We start from the raw sequence: 21,318 nt of genomic DNA on the forward strand, positions 1-21,318 counted from the left end.
CAAACATGAGTAAAACCACCACGGACGAGGAAGAAGAGGAAAAAGCCCATTTGGGAAAGAAGTTAGTGAGAACAAACTGGATCAGGGGAAGGAGATGCTCTACTCACAAAGAGTTCAATCCTATTAAAATCTTATTCATGCTGCAGTGCTCAGACAAATCTTCACTAAATGAAGCGACGTCAGCCAGGTAACAAGCTGTTCTATAAAAGTTAACTAGGAGAAATGTTTTTAGAGTGGCTGAAGGAAACTGAATAAGTGCTCTGAATGCTTTTTTAACAAAATATATAATGCTCAGAAGAGAAACTCTGGGCCTGGGAAAAAAAGCAGGAACTCAAGTGCAAACTTTTGAGACACATTCTAAGGAAAAAATATTAGTAGAAAACGAAGGGAAAAAAACTAGACAAACCGTCTAAAAGGCTTTTCCCCTCCAAATATATATAAATACTCAGGAGACTTTTTTTAAATGTAGTTTTGAAGCAATGTTTTCCAGGCATTAGGATGTTGGCAGGGAAAACGTTGGCAGGGTGACTGAAGCGATGACAATATTCACAGAAACCTTAGCACAGACATGCAACATTACCTTCTCTTTGTAAAATATAAAGCACGGGGTGGATCCGTCATTAGAACTTGTTTACTGGTTCTAGCTAAAGTCAACCCTGCTAGGAAATAAAACACCTATCAAAAGTTGTGCACAGCATTTACCCAATATTGTGGTTATAACTGGGATTCAGTTTCGTTAGGACAAAGTTCAGTGTCCCATGAAACTACACATTTCATAATAAGAGTTTTAAATAGGTCATCCCCTTGTAAACCTAATGATTAAAAGGTCAAACAAATCATGTTCTCAGTTGTAAAAAAAGGCATCTCAGGAGACATTTTTCCCTTTGGCCATTTAGTTTTTAGATATAAAAAAACAAGCCCCTAAGCCTTGGTTGTGAACTTCCTTATTATAAATACTTTTTTGTATACCCACCATTTTAAAGTTCACTCTCATGGCAGTCAAGCAACACTTACATCTGGATATAAGAACACCCTAGGGGCTCACAATGCTGATGTGACACCATGCACATTGTAGCAGGAACAGTGGAAAGCTGTTTTTCCTCTTAGGGAAAGGAGGTGCTTGACAGATTTCTGCCACTCAGATCAGATCCGAAACAATTGTTAGTTGTCCTCTCTTCAGACTAGGATCCCAGTGACCCCCATCTTCAGGTAGTGACCCTAGCACATATGAAACCTCAGATGAGAAGGTTAATAGAGATGTTTGTTTGGATAGGGAAAAATCTGCATTTCTAAATGGTGTGAATAAGTGTTAATTATAGCTTACTATTTTACAGGAAATGTGCTGGTGCCATCACAAAGGAAGCACATACCTAAGAATAGTTTCAGATATACTCTCATAACTGCCCCACATCCAGAGCACGATGCAGAGCTCTATGGGAAAGGTCTACAGCGCTTTCTGTAACCGAATCAAAAATATTTTCAGTGGAAATACTGTCGTATTAACAATGACTTTTCATGCTTAGAACAAGAAAGAATTCTGAAGTCTTGGGGGCAACTACCTGCAGCATCTGTGTCTTCACATTTGTGGTACACAAGTTATGCCAGACTTGGCCAACCCGGCTGCGCAGAGGAGCAGGTGATGGGAGGGGCATTTCTTCCAGAAACTGCTATGATGTTTAAACCTTTGCTGGAGTTTCAGAATACTATAGCAGTCAGTGGATGTGCCAGCACTCAAGTGTACATCTATCACCAGCAGAATGCCTTTGGTTAAAAAGGCATTGCTGGCACTACCATGCTTCTCCTTTTACCTCCTTCTCACGATGAAACCAAACAAGTTTACTCTGCTGATATAAAAAAACAAAACAAAAACCACATTCGGACACATGTTCTCTTTTGCATGCAACTGTCTATTAAACAGATGCAGTTTTATGGTGGAGGAAAAATGGACTCATGCTAAAAGGCAATGACAGGGGAATCGGGAGATCTACTGTATGGCACAGCTTTGACTGGGAGGCCATGGAAAAGGACACAGATTTATCACTCTCATCCTACAATCACTTCAGGATTCTGTTTAAAAAAAAAAAGAAAATATTAATGGCCACTAACTCATCCCAAAGTTGCTCAAAAAGATTTAAAAACCATCTTCAATTAGCAGAATCAGAGTCTATGACACTTTATGCAATGAGAGCCAAAATAACTTTTAGCCATTAATGGACAGCTTTGGATGCTCTTACTACTTCATTCTGACAAAGAAAAAAGAATTCTATCTACTGATTTAAAGGTTTCCATTTAATGAAATGAAGGTAGAAAGACCTGATCATTAGAAGATAATGTACATCTGCGTACTTCCAAGTGCACAGAGGAAACAAAGATTAGTTGCAAACGACTGCGCTAAGAAATAAGCTGAAGCAGTTAGGCAGAGCCTATCAAGAGAGGAAGGATGGTAAAAAGAAAGCCTTTTTTCAAATGGGGCATTTAAAAAACAAATCCCTCAAACCACCCGCTCACTTTTGGTTTGGAAGAGATATTCTAAGAATGCACAGCTGAAAGTGCATTTCGGGAGGACAGATCACACCCACAATTTGGAAGGGAGAAATAAAGTCAAAGCAACATGAAGAAAATCAAGAGGAGCAGACAGTCCAGTTTTCCTTGCACATCAGTGCATACTCTAAGAGGTAGGAGCAACTTTAACTATGGCTTCCCATTTTACATCTCTGACAAACTATTACTAATAAAACAAACATGGGCACACAGACAAGCTACTGCAAGGTAAACAGGGGCAGGGATTTACAATGTGAAGGCTACTCTGTGGTAGCTGCCCATGGGCATGCTCTAATCTGGCAATAGCTTACCCGTCCTTCGCTAAGAGTAAGTATGTGCCCATTAGCCATTCAATTACCTTGCAGTAGCTTTTCTCATGTACCTATGCCTTAAGTTGTTCAGCCCATGTGTAAGACCATACACAAATCCAAAATTCAAATGAATATCTGAAGATCTGATCTCCTAAGTGAGGCTCAAGTCTATTTGCACCTCTATACCTTTACTTGCATCCATACCAACAGTGTATATGCTCAAAATGAGACAGAAAGACACTTACATAGCCATTAACTAATGTGACTACTAATATAAAATGTTCACAAAACTTGTGGTTTTACCTGCTAAAAATCTGACTTGAGGCTGATCCTGTATAATGTACCCCATAGTTACAGCTATTAAACATCTTCACTTTAGAACATGATTTAAACAATGTATACCTTTTGAAAAGGATAATTCATCAATTTGCTATATAGATGTTGATTTCAGCAGAAACATTCTCTAAAACTAAATCCAAACTCATGACCCCACTTTACAATTAAACACATCATGCCTAGCCTGAACCCAAGTAAAACACCTAAAGGAGGACACTGATGTGCTACACATAAAAGCCAGTAGAAATGCATAATTAAAATGCAAATAGTGTTGCATTCACTGATCCTATTAAAAAGGGAAAGAAGAGACCAAGAAGTTGTTCTAATTTGGAAGTTTCCCAAGGTTAGGAAAACATTTTGAGAATTGCTATTTGGTTTTCAGATGGCATGGATCTATTGAAGGAAGTCCAGAGTGAGCACATTTTTTTTTTAAACCAGTGGTTCCCAACCTTTTTTTGCAACAACCCACAGCTGGGAGCCGAGCGCGGCGGCAGCAGCCCAGGGGAGCTCCTGGCATGCGGTGCAGCTCATCCTTTATGCGTGGCATCACTGGGATTGCCCCCGCAACCCTCATTTGGGTCATGACCCAAGGTTGGGAACTGCTGGTTTAAACAATGCATGCATAATCTAACAGGCTAATAGACATGGCCACACTTTGCTGGCATGTCTATTATGCCCAGGACCTATACAAGAACAAAAATCACAAGGCTTCATCCTGCAAACTATTTCACATGTACACCCTCCTCTATTCCCATGTGAAGTCTCACAGACTTTCTACGGTGTCACAACAAACAAGAGGGCCTGTGCTCTTGGAACTGTTTGCAAGACTGGGCCCTAAGCAGACATTCTCCAAACTCAATTCTAGCTGGGGTAAACTCAACTAATGTAGCTTTTCTCATTATGCTCCACTTCGCATACCAATTTCTCAAATGTACATCTATTCATTAGGGACTAATGTCAATGGTTATGTATAATCTAAACAAACGAAAGAGAGCAAAATGTATACATTATAGTGTGTTCGGTAGAACATACATCTACAACTTAATCAGCTAAATGGTCAGGTAACTAAACTAACATTTAAGTTTTGTTTTAACTTTTTAAATCAAAGATCATTAGGAATGTTTATGAATGATAATAAAGGGCTTTATTTGGATTTAAACATGCCCTTCCAGGGCCTGAAATCCAAAACCCTGCAGTGCTAGAATGCTTCAACAGAACCAGAATGAAAACTGACTGGCCTCTTCTCCCCCCACTATTCTTCCTTGACTGGTTACTTCCTACTGCTGCATTCACTTCATACAGTAAAAATCAATTCAGTTTCAGAATTCTTCAAGATTTATTTAAGGTATTATTTTCAAGACAGGCAAGGAACTGTGTGGGATTTTTTCTTCTTTTTATAACTTGCTTTTTAAAGCAGAGAACATCCCTTTTGATACGTCTGTAGGGTAGTTTGCAAGATTTTCCATACAGCAAAACATCTCCTGGGGCCATGGGGTAAATTCTTACAATTCATGTATATATTCCATGCAATTCTGCTGATAGCACTCTTATTTTTTTTTCCATTTCCGTAGCAAATGAATTCATCTGCTCCTACACCTTAAAATTGCTCTAAGCAAGACAAAGCAAACTGTATCTGAATTTAAAGCACTATTTGTCCAACATGGATTCAGTCATAAACCTCAGCTCATAAACTTGATAATAAAGTACTGTGGGAAAGTAATGAATGAAAACAGATTTACAGTAAAGTATCTACCACACTTTCAATACTATTTATATAAGCTAAATTAAGGACCAAAACCCCCCCCAAAAAACAAGAAAAAAGGTTCTCCCTCCCCCTTTTACCATCATAGCTAAATAGCTATTGCAGTATAGAGGTCATATGTACATAACATAATTCAAATAGTCCTGACTTTGGGTGGCACAATGTGAGAAACGCACTACAAGATTTCTATCAATTGTATAGATATCTTTCTGAGAGCACGATAGAGTTTGAAGGGCACATCCCTGCAATTTTCTAGCTGACAAGTTTCATTTTATGCACCGGATTATGTTTTTATGGTCTATAACAAATAAGGACATATGTTCCAATACTGTCACCATTTTCTGTGCATTTGGATTTGCTAGCACTAGCCAGACAATTTGGTTTATTAAAAAAAGGTGAGGCTATATTCATTCCTGCAGCTGCTGCCACATTTATTTAACAGCTAAATCAGGTGTCTTTTTTTAGAACCAGGAAGTGTTGCAGCAAACAAGCCAAGCAACCAACCACTGCAGAAAAAGCAATATTGTTAGGAAGTCTATTTAGATCTTATAATAGGTCCCATTTCATTTCTATTCACAGAAACAAGACAGGAGGAGTTTTTCTTTAAAAACAAACCTGTATTCAAAGTTTAGTCTAGTGATATCTTGGAATTACCATAATAATATTTTCTCCTGAAAATTTGTGGTAAAATATGTATATATTCATAATGAAGCAGGCGTAAAGGGGATCTATAAACTGCGTGCTTCAACACCAGCAGTGATGAAGGTTTAGGACCCTTTAGTTATTTTAGTCTTGAATCTTCTGCTAAAACTTAAGGTTTAAGGAAAACTAAGAATTTAATGGCAAAACTAGGAAACCTTCCTTACATTAAAATAAATAAATAAAAAGGAAATACTGGCAAAGTAGGCAACCTCTGTTACTGCAGAGAAGAGTACATTGTTTTAATTCTAAACAAGTTAAAAATCACAGATTTTAAATAGGTTGATTTTTAAAACAAAAATGTATTCTTTTAAAAACTTCTTTTCTGAAAAACAGATTTAACAACCCTACAGAATGTGGCAAAAATGATTAATTCTAGAATATAACCAGCAGAAGAACATATTATACTAAAGAAAATGACATTTCTTTATAGAGTATAGATGGTAAAACTTTTCTGTAACTTAAAGATTGCCTTGATAGTACTATAATGATTTCAAACTTCTCCTGTTTCATGGACCAAGTAAAACAAGACCATGGTTTTTCACATCTAGAATACATGAAAATCTCATAATTCAAGTAAGTATTTAGAAAACCCAATTCAACAAATCGAGTCCTGCTGCTACAAAAAGTTATTACTACATACTGTATATATAATTTAAAAACATAATAAAAAAATAAAATAGCACATTTGAGAGTGGTCTTGTAATACCCTAATTTCTGCAGGATTGAACCTTAAAAATGAGAGAGATTGCATCACAAATTATCCTTAGTTTTTGTGTTATTTTCAATGGTTTATGATAACATTTTGAATCATACCATTCTCCTATAGTTTATAAAACTATTAAGCTAATTATTAATAGACTATGTTACTGATATGGTCAGAGGCTGTTAGGTTTTTTGTTGATAATTAGCAGGTTTGCATGTTAACAAGATTTTACAATTTATGCTTTAAAAAAAACCCCAACAAACCCCCAAAACACAACCCATAGCCATGTGGCAGACATCGGAGCAAGATGACATACTTGCATCTAACTACTACGGTAGTTACAAAATGTTTTAATTAAAAGATGTAGGAATGAACCCAAGAAGCTAAGTCAGATCTATGACAAAAGGGTTATATGCCATATGGATAAATAATTAGTATTTAGAATTAATTGGACTACTGGGCTGGATCCAGACATGTAGGCACATGTGCTTTGTGACACTGAAAACCTCTTTGCACAAAACACACAAATTACACATTAAATCAGTGCTTGGCACTGCTAATTTGCAGCACCAAGGCAATTTGCTACTGGGATTTCCTGGTAGCAAAAAAAAGGCAGCGCAAGGCACGCCAAAGTGGCAAGCACTAGGACAAATGCAGAGATGGGGGAAAAGGCAGCCCAAGGCTGCCTGCTCTCCCCGTTTTCGCACGCTGTGGAGCCGCCGTGCTGAGGTCTCAAGACAGGAGAGCAGGCAGCCCTGGGCTCCTCGTGACTCAGTGTGGGGGCTCCACTGCACAACCCCTGGGCTGGGGCACATGGAGCCCCCTCACCTAAGAGGATGAATTTCATTTGCTAATAATTATAGTCCTATGTAAGATTAATCAACTTCTCTCATTGAGGCCCCATCTACACAAACCGTAAGTGATCACCCGGACACATGTTCAGTCAATGGCATGATAAAAAAGAGGAATAAGCTACAAAGTTATTCTACATAATATGGGTAATACTTTTGTAGCTGCTTCCCATCATGCCTTTAATTATACATATAACTAACTGTAGGTGTGGCTGGGAGCCCTATCAGCTGACTGGAGTTCCCAGCTGGTGGAGCCCATGTGCACCCCCAAACCTGGGAGCTCCTAGCTGGTGTTGGCTCCCAGGCCTTGTGGCTGGAAGCCCCATCAAGTGACAGGGCTGCAAGTCATGGGGGTGCCCCGTGAAGTCCTGCAGCCAGGAGACCACAGCTGAGGCAGCATCCCAGCTGCAGAGACACTCCGTGCACCCGTGCAGCTGTGACACTGCAGCAGCTGCGACACTGCAGAAGCTGCCAGCATCCAGCTGCAGAGGTGTTCCACATACTCCACAAGACTGAGAGACTGCAGCAGATATGATCTCCCAGCCTGGGAGATCACAACCAGCGCAGTCTCCCAGCCATGGGTTCAGTGGAGTGTCCCCGCAGCTGGAAGTCTGCATCAGCTGTGGTCTTTCAGTGGCGGGGGTGCATGGCATGCCCCACAGCTGGGAGATCACATCAGCTGCGGTCTTGCAGCCACTGGAAGTGTGAAGCACCTCCATGGCTGGGACACAGCCTCAGCTGCTATCCTGCGGTCAGGAGCCCGGGTCAGGTGATGGAGCTCTCAGCCCTGGGAATGCATGGTGCGCTCCTGCAGCTGGGAACCTGTCTGCAGATCGGGCTCCTGGCCACAGCAGCTTGCTTCTTGCCAGTGCAGAGGGAGCCTGTGTAGCATGGCAGGAGGCATGATTGTGTGGACTGCACATTAAACTCCATCATGTCTTTACCTGCACATGCAGAGGGGCCCTTAGAAAAATAAACTTTCCTTTAGCATAACAGCTCTGAGATTTCTACTCCCAAAATCCTTACTAAAGGTTTGTTGTACATGTCTGGGATGGAAAAAAATGAACTGTGTATGGAAGGGGCTAAATGTTGTCCTCTTAATTTGGTTCCCTTTTGAAGTGGTGCCTGCTCCTGGGCCCTGCAAAAGAGAAGTGTGTTGGTTTTCTGTCTGTGCCAGTGTCCCATGGGGGAGACAAAATATAACAGCAAATTTCCCTTTTCCCGCATAACGCTTCTCTACAATAAATGCCCTGACTTAAGGCACGTGTAGATGGGGCCTCTGTAAGAGAAATCAATTAGTCTTACATAGGAACATGAATTTCATTTGCTAACAATTATCCTTTGTAGGTGGTTTACAGAAAAAAATAAATAAGAATTAACTCCAATTTTATTTTTAAGGAACTTTAAACATTTCCTTTATCCAGAATTCTACCTCCTTTGAAGACTTACAAGTCCGGAAAAAACTCGAGAATGATCTAGGGTTTTTAAACTTCCTGTTTAAGCAGACTTTCTAAACCACCTCTGGTCAAACATTCATTGAATGGAAAAGTGATGCTCTATAGTTCACTGGAAGTGGTGGAAAGACAAGTTCATAGTAAGACCAGGTAAGCAAGATCCAAAAGATCACAAGATCACAAAACAGTAAATTTTAACCAGTTTGTCTAAATCCAGACATGAGTAATACATTAAACAAAATATTTTTATCTAACCAAACTTTAATACCTTCAATAAATTATGAAGAATATTAGTTTTCTCTCTTCATTGCTAAGAAAAAAAAAGTTTTTGCTATTATGAACAGTGTTTTAGTAGGGAGATTATGGACAAGGCATGTAACAAAAATATGGTAATGCGACATTTCTAGAGATGAATGCAAGTAGGTATAACCCTACCCTCTTTTCCACATGGCACAGGGTAACCTCTATCAAGAACTTTTCCAGCATTAGAAACGACTGTTGCAAAAGTCCATCAAGAAGTTTGACAAAGTCATTTAGTCCATTTCTAAATAAAGTCTTTCTGTTCTGAAGGTTTAAAATAGCAGAGTAATTTTCCTATTGCAGAGAACTCAAGAAGACTGTAACAGGTCAGAATTTTTTCAAAACTGAATTTATTTGAAATTCTCTGGGTTTATCTTGTGAATCACATGATCATCAGAAAGTAGGACCAGAACGGACTTCACGAGGTCATCTAGTCCAGTCCCCTCCTTAAGGCAGGAACATCCCTCACTAAACCATCCCAAACAAGTGTCCGTCTAACCTGCTCTTTAACATTTCCAGGGATGCAGTTTCTACCGCTTCCCTAGGCAATATACTCCAGTGCCAGACCACTCTCATAGTCAGAAAGTTCCTCCTAATTTCCAAACAACATTTCCTGTGTTACAGCTTGAGTTCACTGCTCCTAGTCCTGTGCCCTATAGCCAGAGGAAAAACTCTATCCTCTCTTTAAGTACCCTTCAGGTGTTTGAGGACTTACCCTATCCTCCCTCTGAATCCTCTTCTTTAGATTAAGTAACCCCAGCTCTTTCAGCCTTTCCTTATACATCTTACTTCACAGGTGTCTAATCATTTTTGGTTGCTTGCAGACACTAAACACAACCCCCCCCCCTCCCCCAAAACACTGAACTTCTCCCCCAACGCTTTACTTTAAGCTCAGTGTGCTGGCACATGCCCAGAAGAGGCATCACATTAGCTGGACCCAACTCGCCCAACGTCTGTATGGATCGGGCGCTTTAGTTGGGGGGCGGTTTGGCGCTTTCACCTAATAGCTGATTGAATCAGATTTAGAGAAAAGTGCCAAAAAGTCCTGCTGAAGTGCCCAACCAGTATGAGAAAAAGGGCATATAATTCAGTAGTCTTACCTGTAGTTCCAGTAATTTGTATTCAATGCAGATGTTTTTGAATATAACTGTAACCCAAAGATATCAGTGATATGAGGAATCAATACATTTGTAAACTAGTCTACACTACAAAGGCTTTTCCAACTTCACTATACCTCTCACCATCTTAGGTACACCGCTTATACTGGCAGGAGGGGTTTTTTTTTGGGTAGTTTAACTATCTCATAAGCTATCATGACAAAACAATCTTTTTGCCAGTACAAGTTGTGTTTAGTCAGGCAACCCTTCCTGTGTAATCATGTCAGTTAGTGAGAGAAGCAATTTTTTCACAATGCTAACCAGCATTGCTATGCCAGCTAAACCCTGCAGCATAGACTTGGCCTAAGTTCAACCTTTCACTTTAACTTCCTGCACTGTCCATTTTAATAATCCCTAACTGCTCCATCACCTGAAAAGAATGACTGTTCACTAGCTAAGTGTAACCTTTACATCCTCTGGCACATCTTCTTTATCTCTTTCAACAAACTTTCCCAGGCAGCTGCACTTTGACATTTCATGCTTTATTGCTGAAATAGTCAACATCTTTCTAGCTTTTGGCACATACTCATCAATTAACAATTAAATTTCCTAGAATTTCCTGAAAAACAGAAAACAATATTCACTGTAGCTGTGAACTCCAGGAGACACTGTACTAAAGCAGTTACACTTAAAGTACTGCATAAGGCTTGCTAACATTTCTTGTTTCAGAATTAAAAATGGAAAACTGATTGTTCCATGGCATTAACAAAAATATTTTAGGACTCCATTTAAGACCATGGGTTAGCTGTTTATTTTTTCAGTTCCATGCTAAGGTATATTACTATTTTTACACGAATACAATTTTATTTTTAATCTTACTTTAATGAACATTTTTCATATTTTCCTATACAACTGAGGTGATTCTATGATACTTCAAAGCTGTTGAGTGTGTCTGAACACCAAGAAAAATGCATTTTGCTGCCTAGTCATACAGGACATGAGGTTACAAATCTCTAGGTGCCTGGTGCTAGGTGTTTCTGCTGAGAAGCAAAATATACAATGTTTGCAAGTAGCTTAGGGAAGTCCTTCTAACGGAGCTGAAGCCACTGGAAACTTTCTAAACATTAGGAAATGTTTGGTACAGCTAGCTTCTACATTTTCTTTTTAACTCTGGATTTATGTCTTTTAAAACTAAACAAAAAATATTATGTGATCATGAAAAATTTCAAGATTTGCAGTACGGAAAGGGTGACTTCTGCTGCTCATCCAAAGCAATCGTATAGCATCACCTGTTTCGGCACCTACAAACATGTACTTGCTGCGATCGAGGTTTCTTGAATGTGTATGGAACAAACCTCTCATTTCTTGTAGGCCACAGAGCATTCTACCACCTAATAACGTTTCATGGTTACTACTGTCAGACTGGTTTCAAACAAACATATTCGACTGGAAAATTTAGGCAGCTAAAAATGTGTGTTCTATATTTTGGGGTTTTTTCCCCCCCCAGTTTTCCGAATTCATTCGGTCCACTTTAAAATGTAAGCTTTATTGACAGAGATTACAGGAACTGCTTTTTGACAACTTAATCAAAGATAAGGTAATAAGATACAGCGCCACCCAAAAACACACTAGTAGACACTGGAAAAAAGGGACAGGAAGAACTTTTTTTTGCAGAACTTCAGTTTAAGCTCACTGCTTCTAATAGCCCCCTATCCTCTTGCCAGCAGCACATAAGATATACCGAAAGAGGAAGCAATGATTACAAAAAAAGGGGATGTTACCAGGATGTATCAAATACTTTAACTCGTTACTGCCAGCTGGCCAGAATCCCTGCCACTACTAACATCAAAAACAAACATTCACTTTCAGGAAATCTAGTTCCCTTTTACCAAATGTACCAAATTACTGAATTAAGTCAAGTCACCAAATATACTACTGCCAGCCATTAAGATTATGTTTAATATGACATTGCATTATATGAAAATATATTTCCAATTCAGAACCTTGTAGGTTACTATGTTGTTACAAAGGAACATCTTATATGAAGGTTACAACATTGATAAGTGAGCAGACAGACACAAAAAAGAGAGAGAACATGTTGATAACACATAGAAAAGTTGCCCTTTTAGCGATATTAGTATTTAGGGCCAGAATCTGAAGTCTGCTCAACTTCTACTCCTACTGTGTTACTGTAAAATTATTGAGTTCTCCATTTGATTTTTTGCCGTTCACAATTCGCCAGAAGCCATAAACTGAAGAAACATGAGTTTTAGTCCCAATTCTATCAGTAACAAGAACAACTGCATGGACTTCAGTAAGCAACTTAATTTCTCATCTCTTGGTTCACTCAAGTTCTCTCTAAAATGAGGATGAGGCTCCTAACTTTCTACAAAAGGGATGATGGGAGGATTAGCTAAATATTTCTAAGATGCTTTGAATAAAGTTAAAAACAACAACCCCCTCCCCCTGCAAGATTTCAGTATATTCTGTTCATCTTTGACAATGCTAAGAATAGATGCACTTTCTGTAGTGCATGCTAAATAGCAGATTGGAAGAGAATCAATAAGTGAATTCTGTGGGAATAAAGTACTCAGTTCCCTGCAAGATATGGCCCTAAGTATTTACAGACTTCGAAGGGCAATCCTCCACACTTTAAAGCTGTACTAAAACTATTAGCTTTTCTACTGCCTGCCTCCCTCCATCTGCTTACTTTCAGCAATTTCTACATACCATCTCACAGAGCAAACTAGCAAGCAACAAAGTGAGAACAGAGTGCATTGGTAACAGCTGGAACTCAAGTTCCAACTAGAAATACACTCATACATCAGTTCGATATCAGATCGGTACCCATATGAAGAAAATTGGCCCAATGCAGCTGATAATTTGACCTATTGCCCATGCATGCGCACAGCCAAAGCACAGCACTCGGACAGTGAGGAGCAGATCCCGGCAGCGTGGAGAGCTGCCTCCATCTGGTAAGTCCATTGTGGTGGAAGGGGAGGGGGGAGGGAAGGGGCATGGGGAGGGCAGATCAAACCCCTACCCCCCACAATGAGGGAGGGGGCAGGGACATGTGCTGCCCAGTGGGGGAAAAGCACATGCCCCAAATCCACTTGGGGCAGGGCAGGGCAGACAGGTTGCAGCCAGAGCTGCGCTCTTCCTGCCTGGGGCTGGGCTCGGGGCAGGGGTTACGGAGGGGGCTACAGCCACCCCAAATTTTGCCGTAGCTCCCTCCCAGTGCCACCGCACACCTGGCACAACCTTGGCTCTTCCTGGCACGTGGGGGGAGGTGGGAGTTGAACTAGAAGGAGCCAGGGCTGTGCCAGATGTGTGGCAGTGATGGGAGGGAGCTACAGCAATATCTAGGGTGCCTGCAGCCCCCCCATAGCCCCCTCCCTGAGCCCAGCCCCCAGCAAGAAAAGCGTGGCACAGCCCCAGCTCCACTCCACCCCTGTGCAGATCTGGGGGGCACACACCTCCCGGTGCCCTCCTGGGATGCATGCAGCAGCGGGAGCCACGTCCCCCCCATCCCCAACAAGCCACAGCTCTGTCCTGCGCTCCGCTCCGCTCCAGGTGGGCAGTGCCTGCCTCTGCTTCCTCCCTCACCATGGGGGTGGGTTTTGATCTGCCCCCCCCCACACAACAGACTTACCAGGTGGAGGCAGCTCTCCACGCTGTATCGGAAATTGGACTGGTATCAGCCAATATGCCTAATTAAAAATTGGACACTAGTATCAGCCCCAAAAATCTCTATCAGTGCACCCCTAGTTCCAACCAAGCAAATAGGTAGGATAGAAGGCAAACCTGTGGCACACTAAACACTGCCTTATTGCATTTAAACACTGGCAAACATTATTATTGCTTAAAACAAAAAAACCCCTAGCTCCTTAGCATTACTAAGCTACATAGGAAAGAGTTGGCTACTGTAAGCCTTGAAGTACATGTTAAATCACAAGTTAAAGTATGTGAAGTTCTGCTGCCACTGTGTATAGCTCCCACTCGGTATCTGGAGGTGTGGTAAAAGGAAGCACAAGTGACAGAATGAAGGGCTAGAGAAGAAGATAGGGAGCTAATATCTCTACCATTATACTCTCCATTCTTCTACCAAGGTACTGTAGGTTTGGGTTCAAACACAGCATTGCAAATTGCCCAATTGTCTCTGCGTCTAAAGTGATTTAGAGCATTAGGCACTAGCAGGAAGTAAAGTTATATTTAAAAAAAAATTGATTTCAGAAGCTCCAGTGTTTCTCTCAAGTATTACAGATTTCATTTTTACTTTACCTACCTATTTTACATATATGCATAAAATATGCACATATATAAAAAGATAGTAAGTGGGAGTTACTGCAGTATCTGCATAGTAGTGATCTTGGCATCATAGGTTTATGTAAAGCAGTTAAAATAGTGTTGGTGAATTAAAGACATTCAGCACGTAGCCACTCTCTGTTCAGCTGTACTACCTAACTTGCAAAACAGCAGTTCAGGCTTCTCTTTCCACTGACAGGAAAGGGCTTCTTTTTTCAGGTACTTTTAAATCATCTGGCACAAAGTCTGCCCTATTCTTACTATGGCACCTAAGGACCACATATTTCAATTACTGTGCCCTGGGAGTTAGCACCTAGAGACATCCTGGGTATTTAATTTGTTTTAGTCGCATAATTAATGCACAGGCTCAATTGTTCAGGTACCAGAGGAATATTACCTGACACTCAAATGAGACTACCATTTAGTTTGTATCACCACTAGGGACAGAACCTGCTAATAGTGTTTTGTCAAGTTGGAGGTTAATGAAAATCCAGTTTAAAGCCTCATTCAGGCAAACATTTAGACAAAGCGTACTTAAAATGGGAGTACTTACAAGACAAGTACATGTATAGGCCTTTGCAGAATCATGGAATAAACACTTAGTGCATTTGGCTCAAGAAAATGCCCCCTAGTTTAATGACAGCATTATCATCCAGAAGCCAGTAAGAGCCGCATCGTGCTCTAAAAGCTTGCACACACTGGCTCTTGGAGTGAAAGTGTGTGTGGACCAAGACTGCCTCGCTTCACTCACCCCCACTACAAAAAAGGAGCAAAAAGACACTTTTAGTTGCAATTGTATAAATACAGAGCAACAGTCAATCAACTGAAGTCAAGTGAACCAATGACCTACACCAGTGTGTGGGGCAGATTGACCCGGCCCAGGTCCAAGGTGGGTGAGCAAAAGGACCTGGTTGTCTCCCCCTTCTTCTGCACAAATTAGAGCCCTCCCACTGCCAAAGTACCCTGGCTCTGCAGGGTGAATAGCTGCAGGTTTCTGACCCCTGACCTATTCCAAAAACCTCAACTTTACTTTCAAATTTGCATCCAAGGACCTAAAACAGCTTTACAAATATCAATGGACTTATCAGCACAATACCCTTGTGATAAAGGACTGTACTAGTGCTCAGCAGTAGAACAGAAGCTGAATATAAGCACACCTGATAAAAGAGTGGTTTGGATACAAGCACTGCTACAAAACCAAAATTTTCTGACTCTGAATCACCTGATACAAGTACACCCTATTCCAACATATACACTCCTATTTCCCTGTCACAATAATAAGGTGTCCAAAGCCAGATAAGTCGCTATGCTTTGTTACTTCAGAGTTTGAAATTCTAATAGGTCTTGCAATTAGTGCAAAAAGATCATTGCCAGCTACCTTTACTAGCCTTAGAGGCCAGAGAGGTCTCATATCTTGTCAAAAATATCTTTGTCAACCCCCCTTTAGTCAGAAATGTGATTGGGACATGCTTTAAATGCCAAAAAAGCAAATTCATGAGATCTCTGAACTTGGCATAATCACACTTTCAGCACTCAGCTGCATTTCCAATAAAAAGGCATACTTGTGGTATAAGAACATCATATTATGTGCAGTAGCATTGGAAAATAAACTGTGTGTGGGTGCAGCAGGATGCTGCTGCTTATTAGAATCACCAGATTGTAGCAAAGTACTCTGCATGACCCGGTTCTAATAAGCAGCAGACATACTGCATATGAGTATGAGGCATGTATTTAGTTGCTAAAAACAAGCAAAAAAAAATCTAACTAAATTGCACTCCTTATACATAACTTATAGCCTGCCTTTTATTTATTTTTTTTTTGGGGGGGGGGGGGGGGGAGGGGGGTTGACAAAAAGAAGGCAAGATCAACTTCTGAAAAAAGCACCCAGACTTTATTCCCAAGAGGTGGTACTTATACCCAGCTTCTATTACACTAAAATGTATTAGAATTTGAAGTCATCATTAAGGTATATAGGTATTTCTTTAGCCTTCAGAAATTCTTCCAAACACTGGATTCAAAATATGGAATTCTTTGTTCCACTAAAGCACAAGATTTCACTGAACTGTAAAACGTACGGGCAAAGTGCTAATGAGAGGCCATTTCAAAGTAAAATCTTATGCAGATTCATTGTTCCACAGAGTGCTGGCAATTTCTGAGCTGTGGGTTATACTCAAGTGCATGAGGGTTTCCATCCTGAAGACCACCCATTGCAGAAAGATTCCTGGCAGCAGCAACAGCTGTGCAAGGTCTTCATCACCAGTTTTGTAGTTTAACTAGCTCAGTAACCTTTTTGCACCTTTCTGTCATGCATCTGGTACTGACAACTGCTGGAAACAAGAGACTGGAGTAGACAGACCATGACTTTCATACCATATGATAATTATCATCTACCTCAATTTTATAGACCCCATGATGTACTGGGAATAAGCCTTCTGAAAGAGAAGAGTTTTGCTCCTATAGTTTGCTTGGTTAAGTAATGCACAAAGACATCCAAAAGAGGAACTGGACATTAATATGGAAACAAGATATCCAGCTATAATAACTAAGGTAAACTAAAAACTTTGGAAGAGGAATACAAAGCTTTAAGGCTCAACACAAGCTAGCTCTTCTTGATTAGGAGACATTTATCAGGAGATGTTTATGGGGAACAAATAATCCCCACTGGTGTCCCACAGAGCTTCTTGAACCCTTTTCATGTAGTGGCCTTTGAAGAGTATTTGGACTAGATGGGACATGGGTATTATACAGTATGACAGTTGCTTTGTGTCCATTATAAAAGATGTCTCATGGAATTAAATGTCATTTTGTAAACATCTGTATTTCCAGGTGTCATCATAATCACTTGTTACAACAAAATAACAATTCCTCCCTCCCCCCGCACAGGATAATTTACTTACTGGTGGGTAATCAAAGTCTATCTGGTTAGCTAAATTTAAGATGTAGTCGATTCGAAACTGGTTCTCTGGATTGGCTAGTTCAACTGGAGGTGCCAAATTCCCCATTGCTGTCACTATTGTCTACAAAGAAAAGAATACAGTACATTTATTAGAGAATTAGGGTTTAAAAAGATAGTTTTGAGTTGCTACAAACAATGGCTTAACGCACTTACCTCTATAGCTTCTTTAATATTGTTTTTAATATCCTGAATTTTCATTTTCTTCTCCCTGTAACCAAGAAAACATACGTTAAATTTATGAGCCATAAAAAACACTGAAGTCTATAAAATGGAATGCAAAAGTAAGAGTGCTTCATCAAAATTAAATATTACTCAAACAAATAACATATCTACCCTACCACTACTCAGTCATTGGATATATTTGTCATAAGGCCAGATCAAATATATTACCTGGTAAGAAAAAAATGGAGATTTTTTCCATTTCAAATGCATGTACTTAAAACATATAAACTTACTGTAATCTTTGATGGTGATGAAATTGTATTAGTGCCATAGCAGGCATTCTGTAGATAAAGCAGGTTTGGTTATATTTGTGTGTACAGACTAGAAATACCTGGAGGCTATTTGGAACAGCACAAAGCAGGAAATGAAGAGATAAAATGGACAAGGTACCAAAAGTAGAAACAAAGCAGAAGAAAGCAAAGCACATAAAAAGTACACAAAAGATTTGAGAGTGAAAACAGAGTCAGAGAAGAAAAAATCTGGAACAGAGAGCTTAGGCCAGAAGGAGATACGTACATTTAACATCACAGACATGCCAAGTAAAATGGGATTAAGAGGACTAATCCAATGTATAGCATTTTTAACAAAATACAAGCAGATTATTTTACAAGATACTACAATACTCTGAATATGATATGCGGTGATACTTTTATTTGGGATTGTCTGCACTGGATATGAAAGAAGCTATTGTCACTCAACAGGCTAAATAAAGCTATGGCATCAGTGATTTTACTCCATTGAATTCACCAGGATTATAACTGGTTATAAAGGCTGTTTACAGATGTTAAAAAATCCAAAAAGCATGCTTTACTGGAAGCAGCAACACATTCGACCTGGATCTGCAGCGTCTACATAGATCGGGCACTTCTGCAGGGCTTTTTGGCACTCTTAGCTAAAGCTGATTCAATCAGCTATTACGTAAAAGCGCCAAAACCCCCACTAAAGTACTTGATCTATACAGACATTGGGTGAGCCGGGTCCAACGAATGCAATGCTTCTTCTGGGCATGCGCTGGACTCAGCGTGGGGGCACACCGAGTCTAAAGCAAAGCACCATTTGGGGTTTTTTTGTTGTGTGGAGTTTTGTTTTTTTTAAATGTCTGTAAGCAGCCAATGGCCACGTCCACACAAGCATGGATGCTTGTTTCCCTGGGGACATGAAGCAGCAGCACACCTTGTACTAGCTTTTCCCAGGGAATGCCTGTGCCATGCAGGTTGCCCCAGGTAGGATAGGGAAGGCTGGGGCTAGCACTGAGCTGGCCCAAGCAGCCTTACCTGGGGTGCAGGGGACCTCCTGCTCCAGAACCTGGTTGGCAGCTGGTGTTGGTTTTGCAGTGCTGGTTTTGAGCAGAGTGCTGTCCCCACATGTACCGCGCCCTCCTCCTCCTCCTCCCCCCCCCCTTTTTTTTTTGTGGGCTTTTTTTGACCTTGGGAGATCCTAGGGTCAAAAAAACCCTCACGCTGATACCTTGGAGCGTGGAGAACAGCTGAATGCGAAGTACATGGAGCCGCAGAAGTGCCTGCAGTGCCACATATTGCACAGCCATGCTTGTCTGGATGCGGCCAATGTGTCCAATTTAAACCCATGGTCTATACCAAAACTATTTGAACAGTAAATATATTATTATTTGCAACATGTGTGCAAATTTTGTCAAACGAGAGGCATAATTAAGAGGCTTCTTGTGTTAGCATGAATTTTATTGTCTTAAGAGTTTACTATTAGCTTAGGCTTTTCTTTTAAAAACAAGTCTACAATATAATGTTGATTGTGCAAGACTGAAGATGAAAAACTGTATAAAAGTACTATTAATTAGTGCATATTAATGCATTAATTGCATATTAATTTATTTTAATCAATCAAATCTGCTGTAAACCAACTCATGTCAGTTATCCACATAACTCCTTAAAAAAAATAAACCAAAAAACCCCTAAAAAATTGCTAAGGTAGCCCTTTTAGACTATGTAAAATTAAGCATCACAGAACACTTCATTGTCTGGGTAATTATTTATATTTTGTGGAGCTAATGAAGTATTGTTCTGTTCCAAGTGCTTCTTATTGTTTTCACTTCTCTATAATTAATCACGAGTCGCAAACAAAACGAAACTGAAAGTATAATCAGCAATCAGGAATACAGAAGAACAGCCAAGGGGAGGGGGGCGGCACAACAAGACAGGCAAAGATTACTGGGGATGGCTGGGGAAATGTGAAATAAAAGATTAATAAACTTTTCAGGAGAAGACAAAGTCCTTGAAAACATGAACACTGTACTAGCTGCTTCCACGTTGCATTTTCTGAGTGTGTACAGGTCTGGAGGTAATTTTTCTAAAGCTGGTAAGATTTGATGGTAGCATAACAAATACATTTATCTACTGAAAGAGAACAACAGCGTTAACATGCTTTCTACCGAGGCTCTAGCAGAGCTGGATGCAGGCAGGGTAGTGACATTCTAACATCAAACAGATGCTAATTCTTTGTTTTGTTGTGTCTGTGATCTACCTACAGACCCTCTTACTCCGATTCCACTATATTTAAAGACTACCAGTTTTTTGCTCTGGGGATTGGGCACTGCTGATGGGAACAGGGCAACAAGCCAGAAGAGGCCAAAAGTACTGAACTAAGGAAAATAAATAAGATGGGAAAAGGGGGAGCTCAACAGTCCTCTCCATCCTCAATGTCTTCCCATCTTCCCTCTTTCATTTTTTAGCCCCTGAGACTAGACTCACTCCTCCAAAACGTGCACCAAGAACACTAGCATTTTAAAGTATTTACAGGTGGGGAGGAAGATATTATGTGGTTGCTGCAACTGCAGTTGCATTAACCACAGCGACTTCCCATTTCTAAATTTGTCCTTGTAAAGAATAGGGTAAGCAATGCAGCGAACAAGCTTGGATAAAAAGAGAAGGGAGGAAGCATACAGGAACTGGTTTAAAACTGAGCATTTACTCTGGATTGATTTTGCCCCCTTTGTTCAAAGACCAAAACCTGCAAAACTGCACCTTGTACAATCTCAATCTCAAAGAGCTCAAATAGACTGTGTATGTACTAAAGGTTAAGATGCTTTGTAGAACTGGTACAAACAAAGTAAGAACAGACTAGAAGGCTTTCTGCTGTTTTTAGAGCCACCTAGATTTATGTGCCTTCCCAAACAAATTTTTTGTAGATATCTTGAGACAGATATTACCTAAATTTACTTTTAGAACAATAAATTTTGCATAATAAAGATGCATATGATATTACATTCTAATTTTTAGTCAATGTCTTATCTCTGCCTGTTAATAGATTCTCAAGCTATATAGAAAAATAAAAAGTGATCATGGGTTTCACAGTGGTGCGAAACTCCCACAATTCACAAATTGATAAATATTCATCGCCATCTTTATGACAGAATACTTTGCGTCCCTATTTCTGGTTTTGTTGCTATGGCCCTGTGGCACGGCCTGTAAACAAAGAATCTTATTACACAGCAATGAATGTATCGTCTCATTTTGTATTTTGTAATGTTTACTATGTGCACATTTTCCATGACAATGAGGCGCCTCACTTTGGAAACTCAAAATGTTCACCAACCCTTTATCCAACTACTTACATGCAGTGCAACTGCTTTAAAAGGGCACGACTTAACAACAGCTTTTATTCAGAGATTTTCAAAAACTGCAGTAAATCCATCACTTCAATAAACACTATTTTCAGAAATTATAAAAATATTTTGGCCTACGGAGCTCTAAAAACCTGGAGCCTACCACTCATTTGCTGCTGCCAGAATTACTTCTACATGACC

At 40.1% G+C, this 21,318-nt stretch overlaps 1 protein-coding gene across 3 annotated transcripts in view; it reads right to left on the bottom strand.

Annotated features, from left to right (window-relative positions):
- The window catches only part of GNAS (GNAS complex locus), a 211,838-nt gene that overhangs the window by 65,309 nt on the left and 125,211 nt on the right, over positions 1-21,318 (bottom strand). For all 3 annotated transcript variants that reach the window (XM_059713228.1, XM_059713230.1, XM_059713231.1), the window contains exons 3-4: positions 17,472-17,526; positions 17,260-17,379 (exon numbers count right to left, since the gene is read on the bottom strand). In XM_059713228.1, coding sequence (XP_059569211.1) covers positions 17,260-17,379; positions 17,472-17,526 — 175 coding nt within the window. The remainder of the gene's footprint in view (positions 1-17,259; positions 17,380-17,471; positions 17,527-21,318) is intronic.

This window comes from Alligator mississippiensis, chromosome 9, assembly GCF_030867095.1.
Source record: "Alligator mississippiensis isolate rAllMis1 chromosome 9, rAllMis1, whole genome shotgun sequence".
In the NCBI taxonomy this organism is placed as follows: Eukaryota; Metazoa; Chordata; order Crocodylia; family Alligatoridae; genus Alligator; species Alligator mississippiensis.